This window comes from Apus apus, chromosome 5, assembly GCF_020740795.1.
Source record: "Apus apus isolate bApuApu2 chromosome 5, bApuApu2.pri.cur, whole genome shotgun sequence".
NCBI classification, from domain to species: domain Eukaryota; kingdom Metazoa; phylum Chordata; class Aves; order Apodiformes; family Apodidae; genus Apus; species Apus apus.
In genome coordinates, this window is record NC_067286.1 from 197,374 (window position 1) to 222,861 (window position 25,488).

At 58.9% G+C, this 25,488-nt stretch overlaps 2 protein-coding genes across 2 annotated transcripts; both read right to left on the bottom strand.

Moving 5' to 3' along the window:
* Positions 1-4,131: 4,131 nt before the first annotated feature.
* Positions 4,132-5,700, bottom strand: LRRC55 (leucine rich repeat containing 55; the record flags this gene model as incomplete). The annotated part of the gene is made up of 2 exons (XM_051620926.1): positions 4,132-4,834; positions 5,055-5,700. Coding segments are annotated over 2 exons (882 nt in total), but the record flags the coding sequence as incomplete, so codon positions are not given.
* Positions 5,701-10,707: 5,007 nt separating this feature from the next.
* On the bottom strand, positions 10,708-25,231 carry LOC127385284 (inner centromere protein A-like). Its single transcript, XM_051620928.1, has 19 exons — positions 25,095-25,231; positions 24,626-24,739; positions 21,645-22,312; positions 20,637-20,688; positions 19,972-20,005; positions 19,734-19,833; positions 18,986-19,076; positions 17,819-17,951; positions 17,614-17,748; positions 17,058-17,069; positions 16,412-16,521; positions 15,987-16,098; positions 15,166-15,261; positions 14,704-14,834; positions 14,440-14,518; positions 13,444-13,551; positions 13,126-13,239; positions 11,583-11,739; positions 10,708-11,017 (listed from the first exon to the last, which is right to left on the bottom strand). Exons 1-19 carry the CDS (start codon positions 25,229-25,231, stop codon positions 10,812-10,814), a joined length of 2,589 nt encoding a protein of 862 aa, XP_051476888.1. The 3' UTR covers positions 10,708-10,811.
* Positions 25,232-25,488: the final 257 nt, after the last annotated feature.

Consider the following 25,488-nt stretch of genomic DNA (forward strand, 5'->3'; position numbering starts at 1 on the left):
GGGGGATGTGGTGTGGGGTGGCACGGAGGGGTGGGGGGCATGGCTGGGTTTGGAGGGTGTGTGAGTGGGGGTGTGTGTGGGGGTTTGCACTAACTGGGTGTCCATGCACCCTACAGCTGCCCACAGCCTCTCCTGAGTACCCCTGCCCACCCCCCAGCTCCCACTGGGGGTTCAATCCCTGGGCAAAATCTCCTTGGTCACTTCCAAAGCACAAATTTGGGAAATGTGAAAATTCCCATCCCAAACCAGCTGAGCATCACAGCACACCAGGGTGGAGGGGTTAACACCAAAAAGCCCCCCAGCAGCTCTGATTGCATCAGGACCTGCCCTGTCCCACCAAATCCCATTTTCAGGCTTTTTTCCTCCTTATCTGGGTGACTCACCCCTGCAGTGATGGGAAAACAGGCTGCTGCGGGTGTTCAGTGCCCAAACCCAAGGGGCAGGGACAAGGTTTGGGTTCAGATGGGGGTTTTGGAGACAGGTAGTACAAGGGCCCCCTTGAACCCAGGGTTCTGCTGAGCCACCAAACGGCTCCTCTGCCATTTCCCTCCTCGGCCCCCGCTGCTTCCTGAGGCTTCGCTCTAAACAAATCTTCCCCTATATGTTATTTACATCCTTCATTTACTCGTGATAAACTATCCTGTCTCCTTGGCCTTTGTTCCCACTTGGAAAGGATGCAGGATCATTACTGGGTTCCTTGGGAAGCTTCCCGTCGGGGGGCTGCCTTAACCTTCCTGCTTGCTACCACCTAATTTTGGGAGCCAGCCCGGACGGAGTCATCCCGCTGCGGGGACGATCCTTTGTCTTAACAAAGCAAATGGAGGAGGTGGCTGGTGGGGCTGGATAAACCATCCAGCGAGGGGGTTGGGAGCTCTGGGGACACTTTTCACCACAGTGGGGGATTTTTTGGGGGGTTTCCCCATGGTTCTGATTTGGTCTCAGAGCCAGGGGATTGTGAGGGTGGAAATGCTGCATTTGGAGCCAGCGCCCAGAGAGAAATTTGGGGAAGAAATGTGTTTACATTCAAGGCGCCTTCCAGGCTCGCTTGGCCTGGAGAGACCCCCTGATACAGCTCATCCATCTGCCCATCCATCACTGTGTCTGTCCATCCATCAATCAGCCCATCTGTCCCTCCCTTCCGCTATCCATCCAGCCTTCCATCCCTCCATCCTTTCATCCATCTACCCATCCTTCCCTCCCTCCATAACTCCCTCCTTTCTTCTTCTCTTCCTTTCTCCTTCCATTGCACCATCCTCCTTTCCCTCCTCCCTCTATCCCTCCATCCTCTCCATCCACCATCCTCCCTTTCTTCCTTCTATCCCTCCATCTTTCCATCCCTCCATCCTCTCCATCTTTCCATCTCTCCATCCCTCTGTCCCTCATCCCCTCCATCCCCCACCAACCCCAGATGACCCCACACTCAAGGGGGTGATGGGAGGGGGGGGCATTTTTGGGGGGGAGCTGCTGAGGGGCAGTTTCCTCCCTGGCACGGTGCGGAAATGGCTGCAGGACTCCCCGCCAGCGCAGACGGAGCCGCCGACTTTCTAACCACCTCTTGGAGATTTCCCTTTCCCTTCCAGGAGGGAAATGTTTGGCTGAAGAGTCTCTGGAGGGAAACATAGGGACACATCACAAAAAAAAACAAGGCCGGAGACGGGAGGGGGGGGGAAGGGGCAGCGGGGGCCCGGACCACCCGTCGGAAGGAGATAAGGAAGGTGTTGCCTTCCTGCGCAGCAGCGGAGGGAGGATGAGGGGGGCAGATAGAGGGGAGACAGCCAGGGACCACGGCGGGGGAGCAGGACCCTGCCAAAACCAGAAGCATCCTCGGAAAGCCCTGGGTTGTGACCCCCCGGGTGAATCTGGGGACCTTCAATCCTGCTGTGGGTCCCAGCTGGGCCGGGCTCAGAGTCCCCAGACCGTGCTCCACAGGGACACAGTGCTGGACAAAGCGGGTTGTTCCACACAGGAACATTTGGTTGGAGCTGAGAGTGGGCTCTGATGGGGTGACAGGGGGTACAGGGACAGGAGGCAGCTCCCTCCATGCCCCAGGGACCCTCCCAGCCCTGAGCTGCTGTTTCCAACCACCAAATGGCCGAGCAGGAGGTCCAACCCCCCACCCCACCAGGGGTGCCGAAATGATTTGGCAACGTGCTAAGCTGGGCTGGTGTCCCCGGGTGTCCCCTTTGAAGTGACCCCCGTGTTTACAGCTGGCTCTGGCCACCTTCACACGTCCCCCTCAGTGCACACATGGGACCCCCATCCCCACAGTATGTGGCCCCTGGGGTTGAGTGGGACGGAGGGAGGAGGGAGAAAGCCAGAGGGGAGATGGTGGAGGGAAAAAGTGTGTGAGTGGGAGAGGTTTGGGAAGGGAGGTGGGGATGGGGTATGTGGAAGGATGGATGGATGGATGGATGGATGGAGGGAGGGAGGGAAAGGTGGGTGCTTGGATAGAAGAATGAAGGGATGCCTGGAAGGATGGACAGCTGGTGGGGTGGTGGCAGGGACTCTGGGGTGACATTTGCCATGGGTGCTGGGCAGCTTGGCCTGACAAGGAGTGGTCGGGGGGACACTGGGGGCTGCCCACAGCCCACCCCCCAGCCCCCCCCGTGCTGCCGGCCCTGGCACAGCTGCTGCTCGACCCCTGGGCTCCAGGGGGTGGAAACAGCCCCCATGGCCCTCTGCCTGCCCTGGGGGGTCCCAGGGAGGGGCTGTCAGGGGGTGACCCGGCTGCCGGCAGCTGCGCCGGGAGATGCTGCCCGAGGAATAACAGGAAGTGCCTGGAGGGGAAAACAGGCTGATGATGCCTCTGCAGGCGGTGGGACACGGCTCCCCGGGGCAAACACGCCTGGGCCCACCACACGTGTGTCCCTGCTGCACATGCCTGTCCCTGCTGCACATGCCTGTCCCCATCACACACGTCCCCACCACGCGTGTCCCCACCACAGAGGCGTGTCGCTGTCCCCAGCCGGGCTGCGCTGACGCTCTTTATTGTTGAGGTTCGGCTCTGAAAAAGTGCTGCCGAGTTACAAAAGTCCGCGGCTATAAAATGCTCCGTACAAAGATGGGGGGGGCGGTCGGCTTCTCCCCTGTCGCCTTTTCCCCTCATCCAGGGGGTGGTGGTGGGGGAACAAGGGAAAAGGGGAGAGGAGAGGAGAGGAGAGGAGAGGAGAGGAGAGGAGAGGAGAGGAGAGGAGAGGAAAAAAGGAAAGGAAAGGAAAGGAAAAAAGGAAAGGAAAGGAAAGGAAAGGAAAGGAAAGGAAAGGAAAGGAAAGGAAAGGAAAGGTAAGGAAAGGAAAGGAAAGGAAAGGAAAGGAAAGGAAAGGAAAGGAAAAGGAAAGGAAAGGAAAGGAAAGGAAAGGAAAGGAAAGGAAAGGAAAGGAAAGGAAAGGAAAGGAAAAGGAAAAGGAAAAGGAAAAGGAAAAGGAAAGGAAAGGAAAGGAAAGGAAAGGAAAGGAAAGGAAAGGAAAGGAAAGGAAAGGAAAAGAAAAGGGATCAAGAGCTAGAGAAGCAATAATGTAAAAAAGACAAAGAAAAAGAAAAGATAAAAAGAAGAGGAAAATTCTGAGGCTCAGGGTGCAGATGAGGGTGAGGGAAGGGCAGAAGCCCGGAGCAGGGCAGGAGGCTGCCCCCATGCCCGGGTGGCTGCGAGACAGGGGTGGCCGTGCCGTGGGGACATCCGTGGAGCAGGGGGTGGATTCGCTGCCTCCGCTGTCCCGGGCCGGGCCGGGAGCTGCCGGGGAGGGACACGGCGTGTCCTGGCGTCCAGAGGGTGTTGGGGGGGAGTGGCTCAGACTTACCGAAAAAAAAAGGAAAGAAAACAAAAAGAGCCCAAGTGCCCCTTCCCGGGCGGCAGCGCAGACAGAAGGGTCGTTGGCTTGCGGCCTTTTTTTCCTTTTTTTTTTTTTTTTTTTTTTTTTTTTTTGGCATTCCTTTCGCCTCCCAACCTTCCCACCCTCACCGGCAGCAGGGAGGAGGCGCCGGGGTCCCGCAGCCATCGGCGGTGTTCGGAACCCCCCCCCAGTCCATCCCAAGCCTTGGGAGAGACCGGCTGGGACCCTCGGGGGCTGCGGCCGCTCGGCCCCCCCGCCGGGCCCCCCCCGGTGCTGCCCCGGCACCGCCGGTGTCCCCGGGCCCCTCGGGCAGGGGCTGAGCTGGGTGCTGCCCCGAGTCCTGGGCTTGGACCCCCGGGATTTCGGGGAGTCTGGAGAAGTGTGGGCAGGGTCCAGAGGGCTCCCCTGGTGCTGCCTGTGGGCTGAGAGCTGGAATTTCCTTGGTTTTCCCGCAGAGCACACGCTGCTTTTGGGGGTCCCACGTCGGGGGGTGCTCCCTGGCTGCAGCCCCCAAGGCCCGGCCCTGCAGGAGGCTCCCATGGGACCCCGACCTGCTGCTTCCACTGCCCTGGAGGGTGTCTGCTGGGACAAAAACTCCCCGGTTTGGGGCAAAAGGATCTGCCCCTGGTCTCTCCGGCCACGGCTGGGCCGTTGTCTGGAGGGCCACCCCGGAGCAGGGGGTGGCGGGAGGGGACGGGGACAAGGCACAGTCAGGAAGCCCCGCCGGGGTGGCCAGGCCGGGGGGGACGTGGGCGGTGGCGGCAGTACCTAAACGTCCTCGTCCTCGCTGGCCTTGCTCCAGCGGTGGCAGCAGTTGGCCGTGATGCCCAGCAGGAAGTTGGTGGCCACCGAGGCAATGGAGACGACGAAGCCCACGAAGGCGATGAAGAGATAGTCGTCCAGCGTCAGGGTGAGGTGGCAGGCCTGGAAGCTCTCCTCCGTCAGGGAGAGCAGGGGGGCTCCCGCCACCTCAGGGGGGGCCCGGCACTCGGCCAGCTGCGGGTCTGGGGGAGCAGGGCTGTCAGGGTGGGCAGCTGGGCCCTGGCACGGGCGGGATGGGGAGCCCTTGGGCTTGGGTGACAAGGGATCTTCGGGGGGGACAGGAGTTTCAGGGGAGACAGAGGGTCTTGGGAGAGACAGGGGGTCTCAGGGGGGACAAGGGTTCTCAGGGGGGACAGGGGGTCTCGGGGGGGACAGGGGGTCTCGGGGGAACGCAGCACCCACCTGAGGCGCAGCGCTGGATGCGTCCCCGCAGCCACTTGAGGAAGGGCTCCATGGCGCAGCCGCACACCCAGGGGTTGCCCCCCAGGCGCAGCCCCACCAGCCCCGGCAGCCCCTCCAGGGCCTCCAGGCTGATGGCCGCCAGCCCCCCGTAGCTGAGGTCCAGCTCCCGCAGCTGGGGCAGCCCGCGGAAGGCCTGGGGGTGCAGGCGGCGCAGGCCGGGGTTGTGGCTCAGGTCCAGGCGCTGCAGCCCGCTGGCCCCCAGGAACATGTCGGCCGGCAGCAGGCTCAGGTTGTTGTAGCTGAGGTCCAGGTGCGCCAGGCGCCGGGCGCCCCGGAACAGCCCGGCCGGCAGCCCCGGCAGCGAGTTGTTGCGCAGGTCCAGGGCCCGCAGCTGGCCCTGGCAGCCCAGGTAGCCCGGCGGGATGCTGGCCAGCCGGTTGTGGGCCAGGCTCAGGTTGCCGGTGTCCGGCGGCAGCTCGGGGGGCACCGAGAAGAGCCGCCGGCCGCTGCAGTCCACAGCCTGCCCGCCGCAGGTGCAGAGCGCCGGGCAGCCCCCCCCGGCCCCCGCCGCCACCGCCGCCGCCGCCGCCACCAGCCAGGGGCCCAGCAGCATGGCGGGGGTCCCCGAAGGACCCTCACGGGGTGGCCGCGGGCCCCAGTGGACCCTCACGGGGCGGCGGGGGCCATGAGGGCGCCGGGAAGGGGCCTGCACGCTCGGGACGAGGGCTGCTGGTGGCGGCCCTGGAGAGCAGGGATGGGGTCCAGGCTAGCAGAGGCACGCTCTGGGCATCCCGGTGGCATCCAGGGGGCACGCCAGGTCCCCCCCCGCAGGCTGCGGGCACCGGGGGGGCTGCTGTCAGGCCGATCTCAGGCTGATCTCAGCTGCCTGCAAGGGAGAGGGGCAAGAGAAGGCCCTGGTAGCCACACATGGTGGTAGCCACACACACGCCACGCTAGCCACATGCCATGCCAGTCACGCAGCATGGTCGCTACACGCTGTGGTAGCCACACAGCAGGATAGCCACACATCACGCTACACGCCATGCTAGCCACACACTGTGCTAGCCACACATCATGGTAGCCACACACCCTGATGGGGGCCCAGGGCTCTTGCAGCCTGGATGTCCATATGGGGCACCCACACTCTCCCTGTGTCCCCCCCCATGCCAGGGCCACCCCACTCCTCTGATCATCCCCCAGGAATTTTGGCCTAAAAAGAGCCCCCAGCCCCACTGGCCTTGCTCAGCTCATCCCGGCAGTGGGCAGAGCTGGGGGTACCTGCAGAGCCTCCCTGCCAGCCCCCCACTGCACCGGGGATGCCTGTCTCCTGCAGGGACACCCCCCTGTCAGCACCCACCAGGTCCCCCCACACGGCGTCCCCCGCGCCCGGCCTGCTCTCGCCCCCCACCACTCACCCACCCCTGCACCCTCCTCCCTTGCCCATCGCCCTCCCACTACATCCTTGGCCACCGCCCCTGGGAAGGGGGACGCACTACCCTAGGGAGGGGGACACATTGCCCCGGGGAGGGGAACACACCACCCGGGGAGGGGCACACGCCGCCCTGGCCACCCCCTCCCCACAGCCCCCGATCCCTCAGCGCTGCCGGGGTCCCCGGGGTACTCACGTCAGCCAGGGAATGAGTGGGGGTCCCCGGGGGCCACCCTCGCCCTGGAGGCCACCAAGTTGGGCGAGTGGCTCCCTAAGCCGCAGCCGAGGCTGGCGATGATGGGAGCGGGTCTTTCCCCACCTCCTTCCTCCCCTCCTCCTCCTCCCTTGTCTCTCTCTTTCTTTTTTTTTTTTTTTCGTCTCTTTTTTTCCTTCAGGGCCAGATACTGACGTTTCGGTGTCTCTTAGCAACTGCCTCCACATCTCTGAGCAACAGGAGAGCGGGATGTGGAGCCGCCGGAGCGATGGAGACGGCGGAGGGTAGAAATGCCCCCGCCCCCGGGGCATCCCGGTCGGGCTGGGGGGGTCCCGCACCCCAACGGCCGCGGGATCGGGGTGGGACGGAGCGGGAAGGGGAGGGGTCCATCCTGCATCCCGCCACAGGCTCGGCCGGTGCCCAGCCCTCCCCGCAGCCCCCGGCCCCGGGAAGCATCCCCGGGGATGGGGTGAATCAGGGTTTCCCAGGCTCTGCAAACAGCAACAAATTACGTATTGGCAGAGGGGGAAATAAGGAGCGGAATGGGAGCCCCGTGGCCGCAGTTTTCAGCCCAGACCCAGGGACCCCCGGGCCAGGGGGCTCGGAGCGGTGCCGGCCCCGGCAGCCCCGTGTGGAAGCTGCTCTGACCCGGCCCACGAGAGGAGCTGAAATGAGCACAAATGCGTTTGTTGTGTTTTGGTTTGTTTTTTTCTTCCCCTTGCTCGCAGACCTGGAAAATGCCTCAGACTGACACTGATTGTTTTGCTCCACACGAGCTGAATAATTGTTTCACTTCTCCTTGCGCCTGGGGAGGGGACAAGCGGGTTCGAGCAACCCCTCCTCCCCCCCGGGGCAGGCGTTTTGCCCTGAAAACGGCCCTTTTGGAGCACGAGGGTGCCCGCGTTTTGCTCTGGCAGCATTAACACACGGCAGCGGTGGCATTTTGGGGAGGGAGGCACTTCTCAAAGCCAGCCTGCCCGCGCAGGGTGGGGGTTTCCCTTGTTCTAATTTTCTCCTGCTGTTCTCATGGGGCTGCTCCCTTTCCCAGCTGGAAGCGCCGGCCCCATCCCGGAATCTCAGCTTGTGGCCCGGGGAGTGTTTGTTCCCCGCATCCCTCGGGATGCTGCTCCTCGCACGGCAGCTTGCAGGCAGACGGCATGTGGCCGCCTCTCCCCGAGCCCGGTATTAATTGGTGTTGGGTATTAATTGGCACCGCTCGAAGCCTGGGCTCCCAGCCGGCTTCCAGGGAAACTCCGGGAGCCGAACGCACCCAGACATCCCAGGAGCCAGCTGCAGCTCAGACAGACACATAATTAGAGATAAGACCCGAGCCTGGCTGCAGAGCTTCCCAGCATCTATCAGCACCGAGATGTTTTCCACCTCCCAGCCTTTCAGGCTACGTTGGCAGCAAATAAACAAGTAAATCACCCTATTCCTTGCTCAGCAGCGCCCGCGGGGCTGAGGGCCACGGCAGAGATGGGCTCACAGCTCCCTCCCCAACCCCTCCCCATGGTCACAGCTGCAGGGACACGGCTGTGGGGACAGGGGTGGCTTTTCAGATGGTGGCTCCAATCTTGCTTCCAGCCTGCGCTTTTTCTTCCCCTTCTCCATTTGGGGAGGCGCTGGCACCACGGGAGCCCCTTGCTGGGGCTCTCCAGGGCCCGGCCCCGCTTGCCCACAGCCCCCGTGGGGCTCACCCCGCTCCCCAGGAGCCTGGCGTGGCTCTGAGGGGCCCAGCTCGATAAATCTGCCTTCGATTCACGGCTTTATCTCCTCCAGGGTGAGCAGCATCTGATAGCTCCCTGAGTTTAATCTGCACGCATTCCAGCTTCGGGGAGGAGGAGGAGGAAGGGGAGGAAGGGCCGTGTCTCTTCCCACGGGGGGTCAGAGCTGCCGGTGCCACAGCAGAGCTGCCCAGCTCTCCTCAGCTCAGGGCGCTGCTCACAGCCTGAAGTGGCAGCAGGAGCCGTGGCCCGTCTCCCCTGCAGCATCCTCCTGGCCCCGGCAGCCCCGGCCCGGGGGGGCGGCTGCTGTGACAACCGGGGCAGAGCCTCCAGCCCTCAAACAACAGCAGCGTTTGTTGTATCCGCCTCCCCTGCCAGCACCGGGCACTGAGCAGGGCTGGGGGTGATGCTGGTGGCACACGCTGAGGAGTCACAGCCAGAGGAGCAGGGAGGTTGCTTAATAAATACATCACTGGGTGCCCAATCCCAGGGACCAGACCTCACAGTCCCTCCGCAGCCTCCTCAGCCCCACCAGCTTCCCGCTCTCCAGGATCACCTCCTGGTTTAGGCTGGTTACCTGTCCCAGCCTGGTTACCTGTCCCAGCCTGGACACACTCCAGGAGCAGCTGCGGTTTGGGCAGGAGCCCCCCCAGGAGCTTCCTGCCCGTGGCCAGAACATGGAGCCGGGAACAAAAACCCGTCCCCAGGCACGGCGCTGAGTGACGGGCCAGTCCCTCCTGCCAGCAAACCTCGCCCCACAGCCGGCCCCGTGGGAGCCCGACCTCAGCTCCGGAAATCCTTGCCTCCTGGGCGAGGTCTAACGAGGTAATTTGAGGATTACCGCGAGGGACAGGAGGCAGCTGGCAGGGAACAGCCCGTGCTCCGGGGAGCCTGAGACAGCCCAGGAGAGCCTGGGAAAACAGGCAACGCCAGAGCATCCCAAGCTGCCCACAGAGATTAAGAAAGTTCAGAGGTGCCACAGCCACCCTGAAAGCACCTGAGAAAGCCACCGGTGCTGGGCACAATGGGGCAGCCAGGACTGAGCTCCTGGTGAGCAGCCCTGAGCTCTGCAGAGCTCTGCTCCCACACCCGAGCTGCTCGGTGCCTCTGCAAAGCTCAGCTCGAATGCTGCCACCAGCTCTCCGGAGCTCAAAGCTCTGAAGACCCATCAAAAGCTCTAACTGCTGCCAAGACTCCTCCCCTGAGATGCCTGTAAACTCTTCTAAACTACTTAAACCCCTCTAAGCCAGTCATAAACCTCCACAAAACCACTCTGACTGACTTGAAACCTCTCTGAAGGGAGGGGGGCAGCCCTGGAGGGCTCTGAAAGGCCCATGGCCACATCTGTAGCTGCTCTTGGCAGCCTGCACCTGAAGGTCAGGGGAAGGAGACCTGAAGCCCAAGGCTGCACAGTCTGGGAACAGGGAATCTCCTTACCCAGGAGGGCTCATAGTTCTGATCATGCAAAGATTAGAGGGCCCCAGCCCTGCACCTGCAGGGGGGATCCCAGACCATCACCTGAGGTGGGACTGTTCACACTGGTGCTTGGCAGCACAGGCCAAGCAGGGAGAACTGAGGAAAGAGGAAGGAAAGGTTATTGTGGCAAGTGTGGGAATTTCCCTTTTCATTGAAGCATCTTCCTCATTGTTGCTGTCAGCAGGGTTGTAGCCACAGTACTTGTGGAACATCACTGGAGACACCCAGGGCCACCAAGCATGACCAGGAGCACTGGCAGGTGACAAACACAAGCCTAAGAACATCAGTTACCACCCACTCATCCCAAGCCACGACTGCCATATAAATCTGCCTCCTGCTCCAGCAGGACTGTTGGATAAAGTCTCCTAAAAGAAAACAGGACCAAGAACTTGACCTGGACTCTATTTGTCCATTAGAAAAGAACAGTGACAAGTCACTGAGACATTGCTTAAAGTGTCTGAGAAAACTTTTCTACCCACAGGAAAAAGATTCTGGCTCCAACTAACAAGAGGTCACAAGAATTCTTGAAGGCAAACAAACTCCTTGCAGACAGAATCACTGCTACACATGTACAGTCCAGCATGGGACATGGAACTGTTACCCCCTCAGGTTGGATAACACATCACATCTTCCCTACAGCCATTTAATGGCTTCCTTGTGCAGGATTCTGCAGGGAATACCTAACAGTGCAGGATCACATCCTCAAACATCTGCATTTTCACGTGCCAAAACCACATCCATGGACCTCAGATCAGCCAGAGGAGGATCATCCCACCCTGGCGGGGAAAGGGGACAGACACTGACAGAGTGTTAATTGCAAGAGGATTTTATTCAATACTTACAAAAGGCTTAAAATCGTAAACTTGCTGCATGCTCAGCAGACAAACCACCTGGCCCCCACACACACTGTGCTCTCAGTTCTCAAAGTTGCATGATGGGCAGCAGGTCCCTCTGGTGCCAGGAGGGGAGAGCCAGACTGCTGAGCTCGTGCGCTTGAAGTACCGGGGTTTGCTCTTGCCAAAAATATCCTCCAGCCTCGGGCTTGGAATCAGCCCAAAGAGCTGGTCCACATCCACAGGGTGATAGTACTGGTGTGTAATGGCTTGATTAAGCCAAGTCCCTATGGAAACAACCACATCAGAGAAGCAGACTTGTTATAAATACATTTTCAGTGCCCTTTTCCTTAGAGCTTGCAGGACCAGATGATCCCTGGGGTCCATCCAGCCTGGCATTCTGTGGCAGTTACTCTTCCCCCACATCTGAAAGGCTCTTCCCTGTACAGCAAATGTGATGAAGTTTTCCTGCTTGTGGCAAAGCTCTGAGCCTCACACCCACCACAGGGTGCCAGCAGTGCTTGCTGTAGGTTGCTCAGCCCACCAGACATACCCCAACACCTTGGTTCACCCCCACGGGGATGGGCTCTCTCACTACTAGGGAGCCCCCACCACTCTCTTCAAACCCTCAGATCCAAGCCCATGCACAAAGGACTGGGTTTATTTTCAGCACAGCAGGACTTGCTGGAGAGCAGCTCCAGCCCCCTCGGTGCCAGTGCTGCCAGCCCAGCCCTGCTGAGGTCTCACGAGCTCCTGCTCTGCACCTTGGGGAGGCTGAGACTGCTCCAAGCGCATCTGGAAAACTCCAGCTTCCCAGGGAAGGAAGGAAGCCACACCAAACTTGGCACCTACCATCAGCCCAGACAGGAACAGGCTTCCGAGGCTCATTCTCATCATCTGTGGAGTCATCACTGTTCAGATCCATCCCATAGTTATTTTCATTTCCCTTTGGGCATCTGGATTTCTCTGTGCCCTTCAGGGGCCCTAAGTAGGATGTGTAGATGGGTTTCTGAAACCACAGAGACAGTGTTGATTAGAGCAGGATGCAGAGCTCCCAGCAGGACAGGCTGACCCCCAAGACCCATGTAGCCAGACCCTCTGCAGGCCCCTGGGAGCTCTGGCACCAGCAGGACCAGCAGACAGTGCCCACAGGCTGCCTCCAGGCAGAACCTGAGCACGAGCTGAGGGAAGGGGTGAGATCCCAGCACCACATTCACTGCAAAGGGAAAGGAGCCAGAAACAAGAGCTGGTAGCTGAGTGTCTACAGCAGATGCATCGTTCACACTCATTTCCATCCCTAATTCAAAAGACAGGAGAGCAAAAAAAGGTCACCTCCCCGGGTATGGGAAGCCTTTGATCCACTTGTTCACTGGAACATCAGTAATTTTGCTACTTGACAGGTAACTTGGGTTGAGAGTTTTAGTGAAACTCAGGAACACTCTCATTTGCACAAATATTTTGGCTTTTCCAACTGACCTTTGGTGCGAAGCCTCCCCCGGCAGGCAGGCTGCAGCACAGCCCTGCCAGGGCCCTGTCCCACAGCCAGCCTCGGGTCCCAAAGCTGGGAGGAACCTCCTGGCTTCGTGGTGAGGAACAGGGATGACCAGAAGACCTGACAGTCATCTGGACGACCAGAGGGCCTAGAGGTGCTGAGCAGGGGGCACAGCAGGAAGGCAAGCCTGAATCTGCGGGACTGCGCAGGGAGGGACGCAGCAGCACACACCCTGCACAAACAAAACCTCGCCCTGGCTTGGTAACTGGTAACCCTTTTTCCTCCTGTCCCTTGTAGAAATGCTGTAGGAGATCACACCATGTACGCCTGAGCCCTTGGCTTTGGCACACAGGGCTCTGCTCTCACGCTCCTTCACGTGCTCTGCAGCAGGTCTGGGTTTCTCTCTCTCAAGCTCCAACACAAGCCACAGCACAGAGAGGAGCAGGGTGAGGAGCCTGTCAGCCCAAGACAGGGGCTTCCTGGCAGAGTCGGGTCGGCTGGCCTCCGGGCAGCTGCTCCTCCATCTCGCAGTCACCAGGGCTCCACAGCCCCCGCTCAGCCCGGACAGGGACCAGCCCAGCGCCCGGGGAGGCGGCGGCCGCGGCTCCCGCAGCCCCCGGGTCGTGCTGCCGCCCCGTGGCCATCCCTGCACCTTTCCCAGGATACATCACTTGTTTTTCTGTCAGGTTCCTCGGGCTCGGAGCTCTGGGGCCAGCACCAGGGCCAACAGACATCCCCATCCTCCGCACAGACGCCTGCTGAACCCCAGCAGCCCACACTTGATTTCATTTCCGTCTCCATCCCTGGCGGGTAACAGACCTGCAGGCTGGCTCCAAACCACTGCAGACAATTAGACACCACAGACTCATTTCATTTGAGGGCTCTGCTGGAACCAGGACTCACCTGTACAGTTTTGCTCAGCCATGTGCCAGAGGCAGCAGCCAGTGCTTCTGGCTGCTTGTTTTTCTTCTCCTCCCCCAGCAGCTCCCGGGGCTCCTGCAGAACCCCTTCCTCCTGCTGAGACACAGGAATAAGTCACACTTCATCCATGTTCACCCAGGAACAACAACCTGGAACTGAGCTGTGTCTCCTGGGGCCCTTTCAAAAAAATTCTCAGTCCCTCTGTGTCTTCTGCAGAAAAAACCCAAACCCAAGACTCCAAGGTAAACTGACTCCCAACTGTGCTGAGATCCAAACCACATCTCCAGAGCCCACACTCACCTTCACTGCCCTGAGCCAGGGATTAGCAGCCATGGCAAAGGCTTCTGGTTGCTTGGCTCTCTTCTCCTGCCCAGGCCTCTGGTGCAGCTCTTTTGGCCTTTCCTTCTCCTAATACAGAGAAAAAAATGTCACTCTTTAAGCTCCTTTTCAACACAAACCACTTTATCCAGGAGCTCCTTCTCCCACCCTGCTGGGCAGGGAGCACTACCCAGAGGCTGCAGGCACTGAACTCCATCCAGCCTCTCTGCCCTAGAGGAGCTTTGCTGGGGCTCAGGCCAGCCCAGCTGCTGGCAGCAAATGAAGAATTCAGACCTTCAGACAGAAGTTTGAATGTCACGAACCTAGTGAGTAAGAGCAAATACAGGAGGAGGAATTTATCCTTAAAGAGGAGCAACATTTGGAGGGTTGATTAATGAAAGAGGCAGGATGTGATGTTAAGAGTGGAGAGTGGAAATGAAATGTTACTGTGATATTTTGAGACAAACATCCTTGACTTCAAGCCATAACAGTCTTTGTATAAATGCAAATGATGTTACATGAAGCCATTTGATACCTGAGGTTTGTTCTGGGGATCACATCCCCCAAACACACTGAGTGAATGCAGCAGGAAAAAACCCCATAAATCTTTTCCTAATTTCAATATTCATCTAAGCATCAATAAATGCCACTGGAGGTGGTGCTCAAGGTGCCATTGTACAGCTGCCATCCCTCTTGTGAAGGGGCTGAGAGTTCTCGCTTCCTAACAGCAAACAGTCAGCCCCAATTTAGCAGGAGACTTGGCTTATTCTTGCCCCAAACCCAACTCCTTACAACAACATTTGGCTTGGCAGTCTCATTGCATTTGCTCCTCTAAATAACACAACAGCAAATGTTAAAACCTGAACCAGTAACACAGCACTTGGAAAATTAGTCTGATCCCAGAACACGTCTGTGTGACCTACACCTCACCAGTTTACAACAGGAAAGTAGTTTCAAGACCACTTCAACTCCCCCCACCTTGATGTTTTTTTCAGGCAGCACTGCTGACTCCACCTGCAGCTGGGGGGGCTTCTCCTTCCCTCGCTGTTTGTGATCCCTGGGGAAAAAAAAAATGGAATTCAGTTATAGACAAAAGCATGCCTGCCTCCCCCCACAAGCATTCTAACAGCCTCTTGCCTCAGCACCCCAAACCTTTGGCAGAGCCTGGCACTCACACCAGCACTCTTGGTATTTACTGTGTCACCCTGCCTGCTGCCAGGCCCCCTCCTCCAGGGCCCATACCTCTCCTTCCCTTGCTCCGCCTGGTGTTGCTCTACAAGATTTTTCAGTTCCAAGACTTTCTTTTCTTTTTCTTTCACTTCATCCTCTCTCCTTTTCTGCAGTGGTTCTTGCTGCTCAAATTCATCTACCTCCTGAAGAAGAAAGAAGAAAAACCTTTGTAGCCCTCTAGACCAGGTGGGGACAGATGGGCAGACATGAGCGAACGCTTTGAGACAACCTGTGCTGGCTGTATCTCATTGTCACCCCCTACAGCCTGCCCACCCACTGGGTGGTCTCTCCTGTCCCCACAGGTACCCTCGTGCTCAAACCCAGCACCAACCATCCAGAAATCTCAGACCCCAAAAACCCCTGCAAGCAGGAGAGGCAGTGACCTTTCCCTGTCCCACCAGTCAGAGGAGGACATGGGTTCCTTGCTGCTCCTTTCCTTTTCTACAGGCAGGAGGGACCCAGAGCTGGTCTTACCACCTTCAGCACCTTCTGCTTCCGTGTGTCAGCTTCCCCGTGCCTCTTTGACAGCTTCTTCCTGCCCCGCTCCTCGGCCCCTCTCTCCTCCCGTGCCTGTGGGAGAGGAACCTGAGGCCCAGGGACACGTCCCTCCCGGGACGGCCGCCCCGCGCTCCCCCTGCCAGACACACTCCTGGCTGCTCAGGGCTGGAAGGAGCACGACTCCTTTGCCCTCCAAGGCCGACCCCTTCCAGAGGTCACTTCAGTCCCCGAAACGAGGAGCCGCCCGTCTCCCCAGGGCTGCTGGCCGGGGCAGCAGGCACAGCCCCCAGGACCTGCGCCGTGGAGCAAAGGCAGCAACAGGGCACAGCCCCCACCTGCAGTGCTCCTCACCTCCCAGCTGCCCTCAGCAGAGGGCCAGGCAGGGCTTTGCAAACCAAACACAACACTAACACAGGCCCAGCCAAGCCTGCCAGTCACAAGTACCTCTGCCACACTTGGAGCCAGGGACACGCTTTCCTGCCCCAGCTTCCCAGCCCCTGGAAGCCCCGCGCCTTCGCTGCCTGCGCCGTCTGTGCAGCACGTGCAGGGCAGGCAAGGCTGTCCCAGCACAGCCAGGGGAGCTGCCACACCTGGAGCACGGCGTGCAGAGGGGCAGAAGCCTCCTGGTGAGGCAGTGTCAGTGCCTCTGATTCAGGGGTGCCCACCCCCTGCTCAGTCACCACCAGCCCTGTGCCCACACATGTCACACCAGGGCCCTGCCCGCAGCCTCCTGCTCTCACAGCTCACTGAGACGAGGTCACCGTACCAAGTGGCCCACAGCTTGGTCAGCTTCTTACCTTCTCATCACTCTGTAGGATCTTCTGCTCCATCCGCTTCTTCTTCTGCTCCTCCATCTGCTCCACCCGCTCCCGCGCCTGCAGCGCCTTCCGCAGCCGCTCCTCCCTCCTCCTGGGCAGGGGCGAGAGGGGCTGGTGAGCTTTGCTTGCCCTGGTGGGGGACATGGGGGACGGGGACTTGCATGGAATGGGGGGAAAAACCAGTTATTTGGCTTGACTTGCCTTGGCTGAGCTCACCTCTGGACTAAGCCCAGACCCTGGCAGGTGCTTTACACCAGCAGAGTGACCCACGAACCCTGGGGCTGAGGCAGCAGCCCTGGCAGGACAGTCCCTCGCACAGGAGGCACGAGGCTGGGTACAGGGATGGCCTCCAGGGCCACGCTGTGCTGAGCCAGGGCGAGCAGGAGATCAGGGACACAACTCACTGCTTCATTTCTGCCTGTCGTCGCTGCTTTTCCTCCTCCACTTTCTTCCTCCTCTGCTCCTCAGCCTCCTGCTTCTTCCTGAGGCTTTCCAGCCTCTGCCGCTCCTTCTCCTGCAGGGGGATGAGCTCAGACTGTACCAACTGCCTGGCTTGTTTCTAGCCTCGGGCTGATTGTGCCCGGGCAAGAAGCTGGGCAGCCTGCTGGACAGAGCAGCCACTGCCAGAGCCACCTTCACCCACACACCAGGATGGGAAGTGAACAGGAGGGAAGAAACACCACAGGTTTGGCAACGGGGCCTGTTCAAGGGTTAGAAGCAGCAGAGCCACGGACACAGGAGGGAAACACCCCAGTCCTTCAGCCATGGGGAGTGTGCTTGAGCCAGGAGCTGTGCTCCTGCAGCAGGTGAGCCTGTGGCAAACACCCCTTGCCCAGGCCAGTGCCACCTACACCAGCAGCCTGGAGAACAGGGAGAAGGGGAAAGGGTAAGGAGGTTTGCTTAGAGGCCAAAAGGTGTCCTGCAGGGGCTGGGACCTGCAGGACACCCTGCACAGTGCACACCCGTGCCAGGGGAAGAGCTGCCAGTGCCCAGGGGGATGAAGCACAGCCAGACTCCTCCAGCCCCACGGGTGAGGGTATCATTGCTTACAACAAAGTCTCCCTGTAGAGAAGAGACATAAAAAAAATAAATTAGAAGGGTTTGGAAGTAACACTAGAACTCCCCTTCATGGCACACCCCCATTCTCAGCTGCAGATCCCTCCCAGTTAGTGGTAGGGACCCCCCAGCCTGACCCCCCACCACCTGACCTCAGCCCTGCAGCACCCAGCTACGTGAGACACAAGGGCAGATCCCCACTGCAAAAAGACAAGCTTCCCACGTTCCGAGGGTTCAACAGGCCCAGAACACAGTGTTCCTGCTGACTACAGACAGAGCAGCTGAGAGGAAGGTTTGAGCCTTGGTCCTAAAGCCCCCCAGGCAGTAACAGTGTGTGTGCAGCAGTGGTGTGAGGCAACACCAACCAGCTTCCTTCCTCTGGGGAGGCTGAGGTGCGATTGTGAGGCCAGTTGTGAGGACCTGCACCAGCCCGTGGTGCAGACAGAACCAGAAATATGTTCATGTTTTCTAAGGGAAGAGTCCTTCCTGCCACTGCCCCAGCCCAGCTCCCTCCTCCTGCCCTGCCAGGGGAGGTGGGACCCTGGCACACCTTGATGTCAGGGCGGGTGGGAGTGCTGCGTTTGATGAAGTTCCTTATGACGCCCCCACGTCCCGCAGACCCTGGGGTGCCCAGCAGCTGGGTGCCCTGCACAGCCTGCAGGAAGTTCTTCAGCGGCCTCACCACCTAAGAGGAGAGGGAGGGAAGTCAGTACCTGTCAGGGAAAGGGAGGCAAAGGGCCAGGACACTCACTCACCTTGCTAGCTGGAGAGGAACAGGGTGGAGCTGGGTTTGCTGGGTTCCTGTTCTTGTCATCCAAAGGGGAGAGGGGGCGACCCCCCGGCTGCTGCCCCCACAGAGCACCCATGGCCTGTTTGTAGCTCCTTGTCCTGATGGCATTAGCAAGAGGCACCTCAGGTCACCACCCTGCTCTTTCCAGCAGCATTTACCTGCTGTGACATCCCTCCCCAACGGGTGGCTGCCCTCAGAGGACACAGGAGGACACAGGGCTGCTGCCAGCTCCTGGCTGGGAGGGAGGGCAGGAGGGGCAGGACAGCAGGAGGGGCAGGACAGCAGGAACTTGGGAACATCCACGTTCCACTGCAGTAACCCCCAGCACCACCCTCACCCCCCAGGTCCCAGAGAGCACAAAGTCTCTGTTCTGTCTGGCATGAGCAGGACAGACACAACCCATGTGCCCACAGCTGGCTGCCCAGCTCACCTCACCAGCTGGGCTTCTCCTGCTTCATTAGGACTTTGCACACCTGTGCCAAAAATTACTTCACTTGCATCCCCTAATTCCAGGGAAAGACAGGGGACATTGCCTCCCTGCACACTCGAGGCCTGACCCAGCAGCAGCCCCATTCCGGCTGCACATCCTGCCCTGTCACACGCTGCTGAGCATCTATGGGGGAGCAGGGGGCACTGCTGCTGTCCTGCCCACCCACAGCAGGTTCACCCCAGATAAAACAGAGCAGAAGACTGAGGGCAAAGCTAAAAGCAGCTGAAACCTCACGTGAAACACCAGTAATACAAGCAGTGAGGAAACAAGTCAGGTATTCCAGACACTTGCACAAGATAAAAATAGACAGTCCCCTGCTGATGTGGCCTTGGGAAACTGCTCCTGCCCCAGCCCTGTGCAAGCCCCTCAGGGTCACACCTGAGCTGGGGTAACTGTGCTGCCCCAGGTCCCTCTGCTGCTCTGGGCATGATCTCCTGTCTGCTTCCCCAGCCACAGCTGCGGCCAGGCCCAAGAGAGGCTCACAAAAGCACTTGGCACTCCCAGGAGATGAGATTTGGCCAAGTAAGATCTCAGAACAACATTGGAAGGGGCAGAGAGGCAAACACCCAAAGTCTGGGAAACAAATTACTTAAAAGGTGGTTCCAGACCCCTGGCCCACCCCTCCCTGCCAGTGTGTCATACCAGATGCGCGAGGGATTCTCCTGGGACCTGGCAGCATGGGGCTGTTCCTGGTCCTCCTTCTGGCTCTGGCTGCTGGGATTTACAGAGCTTCCTGTGAAGAGACCTGTGTTAGCACCAGGCACAGGGCACCCTGCAGGGTCCAGCTCCTGCCTCCAGCTCCCCTGGGCTCCAAGCCCTGTGGCATGTACCCAGCCTGAGAAAGCAGGAGGGCAGATGGCCACCTGGAGCATCAGTGCTGTACAGTCCTGCACAGAGCCCCCCAGACAAGCACAACCTGCCTCTCCCAAAGGCCTCCAGCTTCTCCTCCTTCTGCTCCAGCTGCTTACCACATCCCACAGCTCCCTCAGGGGACAAACCAAACACCTCACCCTCCCTCTCTCCTTGCTTGGAGGCACAGTAAAGAAATGGGACCTGTGAATGCCCACATGATGTCAAGCCCAGGGGAAAGGGATGTCAAGCTGCTTTAACAGAACATGGTCTCAGGTGGAAGATTCCAGGTCTAACAGCCACTTCCACTCATTACACAGACTGAAGTTGGACAGGGCAGCATTTGTCTCAGGGCTTGGACACATTTACAAGATGTCCTTGCTTACCTAACTGCATGTCTCACATCTTACCTGAAAAATGACCTTGTCTTGTGCTTTTGTTTTGACACAAGGCCCAGATTTGCCACAAAACCCTCAAAGTGACTCCCTGGTCTGTATCTTTGAGACTTCATGCAAGAAAAGCAAGACCAACTTGAAGCTACCTTCACTGCTGCCTGCCTGCTGCTCTGGAGGAGGCACGTGCTGTGCAGGAGGGCTGGCAGCTTGTAGGCTTTTGCTTGAAGTGGGGACATCCTCAGCAGCCTGCAGGAACAGGAAATACACATTCCCTCAGCACAGCTGCTCCAAGGAATAGGGCTGCCATGGACACGCTGCCCTGGAGCAGCCAGTCCCCTCCAACTGCTAGGCTGGGCTCTGCTCCTCTCCCTCCTTAGAACTTGCCTTTTCACTTGGGGGATGCAGTTCCAGCCCAGGTCTGTAAAAGAAAAGCCGTTTTAATTATTCCAGCTCTCTGAAGGGTGAGTTACAGGTGACAGAAGAACGATGGAGCCAGCAGATGTGACCCCAAGGGAAGTGCAGATAGATCTAAGGACCCCCAGAGGCACAAGCCTGCTTCATCCAGGCCACCCAGAGGTGGAACTGGGAACTCCTCAGACCGGTCTGACCACCACCCAGACCAGCTGCCTCCCCTCCTCCATGAGGCAGGCAGGAGGGAAGCTCGAGAGCCTCAGGCTGAGCTCCTTACCTGTCCACCTCCCAGGTGACAGCTGCCTGCCCCCAGCCCCAGCAGGCACTGGGAGGCTGGAATCCCAGGATTAATTCCCATTCACCAGCCAGCAGTGGGGGAGCAGAGGCCGGCAGCCCTCATGGCACAGCCCGGACCAGCCCTCGCAGGGACCCACCTCACCAAGACCTGACCAGGCTTCTGACAGGGAAGGGCTGTGCCTGAACAGCCCCAGCTTGGAACACCAACCAGCCCCCGTGACAACATCCCCTAAACCATCTGTTACACGACCACTCCCATGTTGGTGATGCTGGTGACCCACAAAGCCTCCACACAGGGAGTGCCAGGGGAGCCTCCTGCCTGCCCCACACAGCAGCCTCACCTCACGCTGCTGCTCACATCGTCTTCCACAAACACCTCCAGGGAGCTTTGACCTGGAAGGGGAAACCACAAGTTAGCTTGGGGACTTCATTCTGAGGCTCCCCAACAGCAGCAACGTGTGTCCCTGGCAAACGGGGGTGGGATGGGAAGGCAGCTCCAGCTGCACAAACAGGCTCCTGCCTGTGCCACAGGCAGCCCCTCCCAGGCACTGACTCCAGCTCCATGCAGAGATTGGGTGGATTGAGGCTGATTTCATCCCCCCCATAACACCCCGGAGCTGGAAGTGTGGCAACACACGCCTGGTTACAGCGTGACTCAAAGCTGACACAACCACAGGCCTGGGTGCTTCATCAGGAGTCAATCAGGCTCCAGGAGCAGAGGTTTTAGGAAGTTCAAACAGCAAAACCTTCCCAGGAGCAGCGGGAACAGAGGGTGTGAGGAGTTCAGCGCTGCCAGGAACAGCCTGATTTGAGTCCCGTTTCCTCCGATGACTCTGCTATTTGATTCTCAGTCCATCCACTCTTCTACCTTCACCCAAAAAGCATTTAAGTTCCTCTGCCAATTTCAATCAAATTTCAGGGCTGGAGACATCCCGTTCCTATAGATTTTTGGAGAGCTGGCAGAAGACACTGCAGTGAAAGCCCCTCCCCAGGGAACTCTCTCATCTCTTCCCATCGACCAGGCCACACACATGCCCAGACCCAGACAGACTCCATTTTCCCTCCCACCCTCGGGGTTGTTTTGCCCATCCACAACCCACACATCCCAACCTCCAACCTCTGTGCCTCCTTCACCTGCTGCAGCAAAACACGGCCTGAGCCTTGGTCTGTCAGCAGATGGGGACCTGCAGATCACACCCCAGACAGGTGGAAGCCACAGGGCCTGTCAACAAAGAGCTCAAGAGGAGCCAGAGGTAACTCGGGGGAGCAGCTCTGCAGCTGCTGCTCCACACAGAGCCCAGGAGCTGATTCGGCCAGATTAAGACACTCAGCAACTCACAGACACTTACAGCTCACCCTGCTGGAGGCAGAGGATGATTCCTGCCCTGCTGCCTTCTTGGACCTGGCCCTGCTGACAGACCTCTGGATCACGCTGTCCCTCCTGCCAGCCAGGGAACACTTTTGTGCCAGGGATGCCCTGTGGCTCCTGTGGGAACCTCCCGCCAGGCTCCGGCGCCCAGAGCAACGGCGCGTTTTGGAGCTCGCCACAGCCATTTTGCTCTCAGAGTCTTGGAAAAGCAGTTTTTCGAGGCTTTGAGGAGACAAATCTCCTTGGAGCATGGCAGGATCTCCATCTCTAGCAGCCTTGGGTGTGGAGGTACTTGCTCTTCTGTTGGGGGCCTCCTCCTCCTTCGCTCTCCGGCCCCCAGGGACGGCAGGGACAGAGGACACGTCCTGCAGCTCAGAGCCTGCTTCCCCCGTGGCAGTCCCATGGGCTGCATCCCTGCTGCCAGCACCCCAAGGGCAGTCCTGGCCATCTGCTGTCACCACGGAACCTTCTTCCAGCCCCTTCCCAGCTGGCTCAGGGAGCTCCCTGGCCTGGGACCTCCTGGCACAGCTGGGCACAGCCACCTCCTCCCCCTGAGCACTGGGGTTCTGGGCTTGCTCCTCCCTGTGCTGCTGCTGGGAGCTGGCTTTGGAAGATACTACCTTGATGCTGCTTCTCCTTCTGGACAACCTGGAATAAAAACAATTTAAAATGAAGCAACAAAGAAGCCTCCCCCTCCCAAATGGGTTTTAGAGGGGAAAAAAAAGCAGGTAACAAATTTTGAAGTGAACCTGCAGGCTTCTTCCCTCCACCGTTCCCCCTGACAGGAGGAGCTGAACCTTGAGAGCTCTGGCAGACTCAGCTGGAGCAGCTCAGACATTGCTGCCCAGTGCTCCCTGCGAGCAGACCTTGCTGGATGTCACCCCACCTGTGGCACCATATGGACACAACCTGCAGCTGAGGTGCCAGGACACTTCTTGCTCTCTGCGGCCAGGAACACGGAGCCCCGGGCAGAGCTGACACCAGGGGACAGTGAAGTCATCCTGGTACAACCACCTCCACTCTGCCTGGAGCCAAGCACAGACATCCAGACAGGGAGGGAGTTTGGATGGAGAGTATTGCAGCCTCCTGTGACCAGCTCCATGTGGAAGCCTGCCCTGTGGAGATCCTCAGGATCCCAGCTGGAACAAGCAGGCTCTGCTGCTCCCCAGTATGAAATACACCCCAGGCACTGGAAGGCAGGACCCTGGGAAAACATCCCTGGCTCTAAACACATCTTGGGAACAGGCCGGGAAACATGGCAACACAGGTGAGATCTGACAGCACCATCCTGAGGAAGGCAGCCCAGACCCCCTGTGCTGCCAGGGCTGAGGAGTGCTGTCAGTTGCTGCTGTTGGAGTGCTCAGGTGCAGGAACTGCCTCACTGAGACCCTCTCTGCTCCCTGAGGGAACAGCCCACAAGAGGATGAAGCCACAGGCTGGATCAGCAAGTCACAGAGGTGAGGTGGACAAATCCAGCACCAAGGGACAACTGTGGCTGGCCAGAGAAAGGCAGCTCTGGATGCCACAGTGACCCAGAGGTAGCCCAAGGTGGAGAGAGACAGAGGACATGGAGCCTGACATGGAAGGGCACAACAGCTGGAAAAGGTGGTCAAGAAAACCCCCTGTGGGGCATGAACAAGGTTTTCCAGCCCTGGATGCATGACCACCAGCAGGCAGAAACTTGTCCCACTGCCAGCATTCCAGGCAACACCCTCCCCCTCCTTCCAGAGCCACATCCTCACTTCCCACTCTGACCTCTACCAAGAGCAGAGACTTTTTGCTAGAATCAGCAAAAAAACACCAAGTGGGAAATGCGTAATTAACAATACAGCAAGAGCTGAGTTTTGAAACCCAGGGCAAGGCAGACAACAATGGACTGACCCTGCAGGATGGACCCACAGCAGGAGCTTCCTCTTGAGGAACAGGGGCCAGGATCTGTCACCCCAGCAGCTCTTCCTCAGAGCTTCACTGAGGGAAAACTCACACTGAGCTTGTGCTCTCCAGGGGACCAATCCAGCTGCTGCCTGAGCACCAGCAGCATCTCCAGAGCTCTCCCCACTTAGATCTGCAGCAGCTCCCTCTCCTGCCCCCCGTCACCACACACGCATGAACTTCCCACACTTCCTTACTATTCTTGCTGTTCTCTCCATCCTCCATGTCTGGTTTCTGACAATCTTCTACTTCTGACTCTCCCTGCCCAGCTTCCGTGGGCTTTTCACCATGGTTATCAAGATGTAGGTGCCTTAACACTGAGGGGCCCTGGGCCCCCCTGCAGCAGCTGCTGGCGTGCCCACCCTCCCACCTGCTGGGCTGGAGGGAAGGTGACCCTGACACCCCACTGCTGGCCCAGGAGGGGACAGACACTCAGCTGCCACCAAGCAGTGGCGCTGATGAAGTTAATTAGCAGCCCTAGTCATATATGCAATTAAATCAAGCCCTAGACCATCCTGTCCTGGCATCTGTTTGCCAGCAACTGTTTGCTGCTTAGGACTAGATTTAAAAGCCTCCAGTACAGTTGGGTCCAAGCAAGCCACTTGGAATTCCCACTCCAGCGTTGGTGCTGATCCCTGGGAGCCCTCCTGTCCCCAGTGTGGCTACAGACACACCAGCTCTGCTGTCACAGGTGGCACAAAGCAAACACCAGGGACAACCTCAGCTCAAAAATTGTACTGCAACAAAATCAAATCAAACAAATCTCAAGTCCAAATAGACCAGAAAACAGAGTATTTATTGTTCTTTGTTTATAAACAGAAAAAAAGAGAGAAGAAAAAAATTTAAGTGAAGAAAACCAGCAAATTCTAGCCCAAGCTTTCATAGGAATCAAAGTGCTGATTGATCCTGACATGGCCTTTTAAATGTATTTGCTAACTCAGGGAATAAAGGGACACTTTTACATTATTTTGTTTGGAAACTGTTACAATTCTGCTCCTCTCCTAAACACTGTCAAACCAACCCACCTACCTCCTCCTGTTCAGCTCCTTACTCTCCTCCTTCAGGCCCCAGGATTGCCTTTTCCTGGGACGCCTCCTCTGGGATGGCGTTTTGGGCATTAACTCAGGCTCAGCCCCGAAGTTGCTGTTGAGCAGACAAATGCAGAAGACAGAGATCACTCATCCCCGTGGCTTAAAACAGCACTAACCCCAGCCCACCCACAAAATAAAGACCACTTACAGAGAAAGGTGAGAAGCTAAGCAAACTGTGCCAGCCCCCCAGCACCAAGGCCCAGCCCAAGCTGCTGAGCACACAGATGTTACCAGTTATTAATCGAAACACACAAAGGGGACAACACGACGGCAAATCACAGCTGCTCAGCTGCCAAACCCAGGGCTGCCCCCCAGGCAGCTGGGAGCACACAGGGCTGGATGCTCCCTGGGGCTGGAGGCGCCTCGAGGCCCTGGGGACAGGGAGGGCCCCTGGAGGCAGCCCCTACCTATCCAGCATCCTCAGGCCCTGCTCCTCCACCTCCCGCAGCCAGGCCAGCTGCTTGTGCTCGGCGTCGCGGAGGAAGCGGGACAGCCTCTGCCCGCACACCTCCAGCAGCCGCGTCGGGCCGCCCGCCGCCGCCATGGCCCGGCCTGCAACACAGGGACACAGGTCGGCGGGGCCCGGGGACCCCCCGCGGCACCGGGGGCGGGCGGGGAGGTGCCAGCCCCGCGTCCTGCCTCAGAGCGGGGGCGAGGACAGGACAGGACAGGACTCAAAGCTGCTCCCTGGGCAGAGACAGCCCCGAAGGCCGCCCCGGGACCCCCAGGCCCGGCCTCCCGGCCTCCCACCCCCAGCCTCACCGCTCCCTCCCTGACACCACCTCCCCCGCCCGCCCCGAG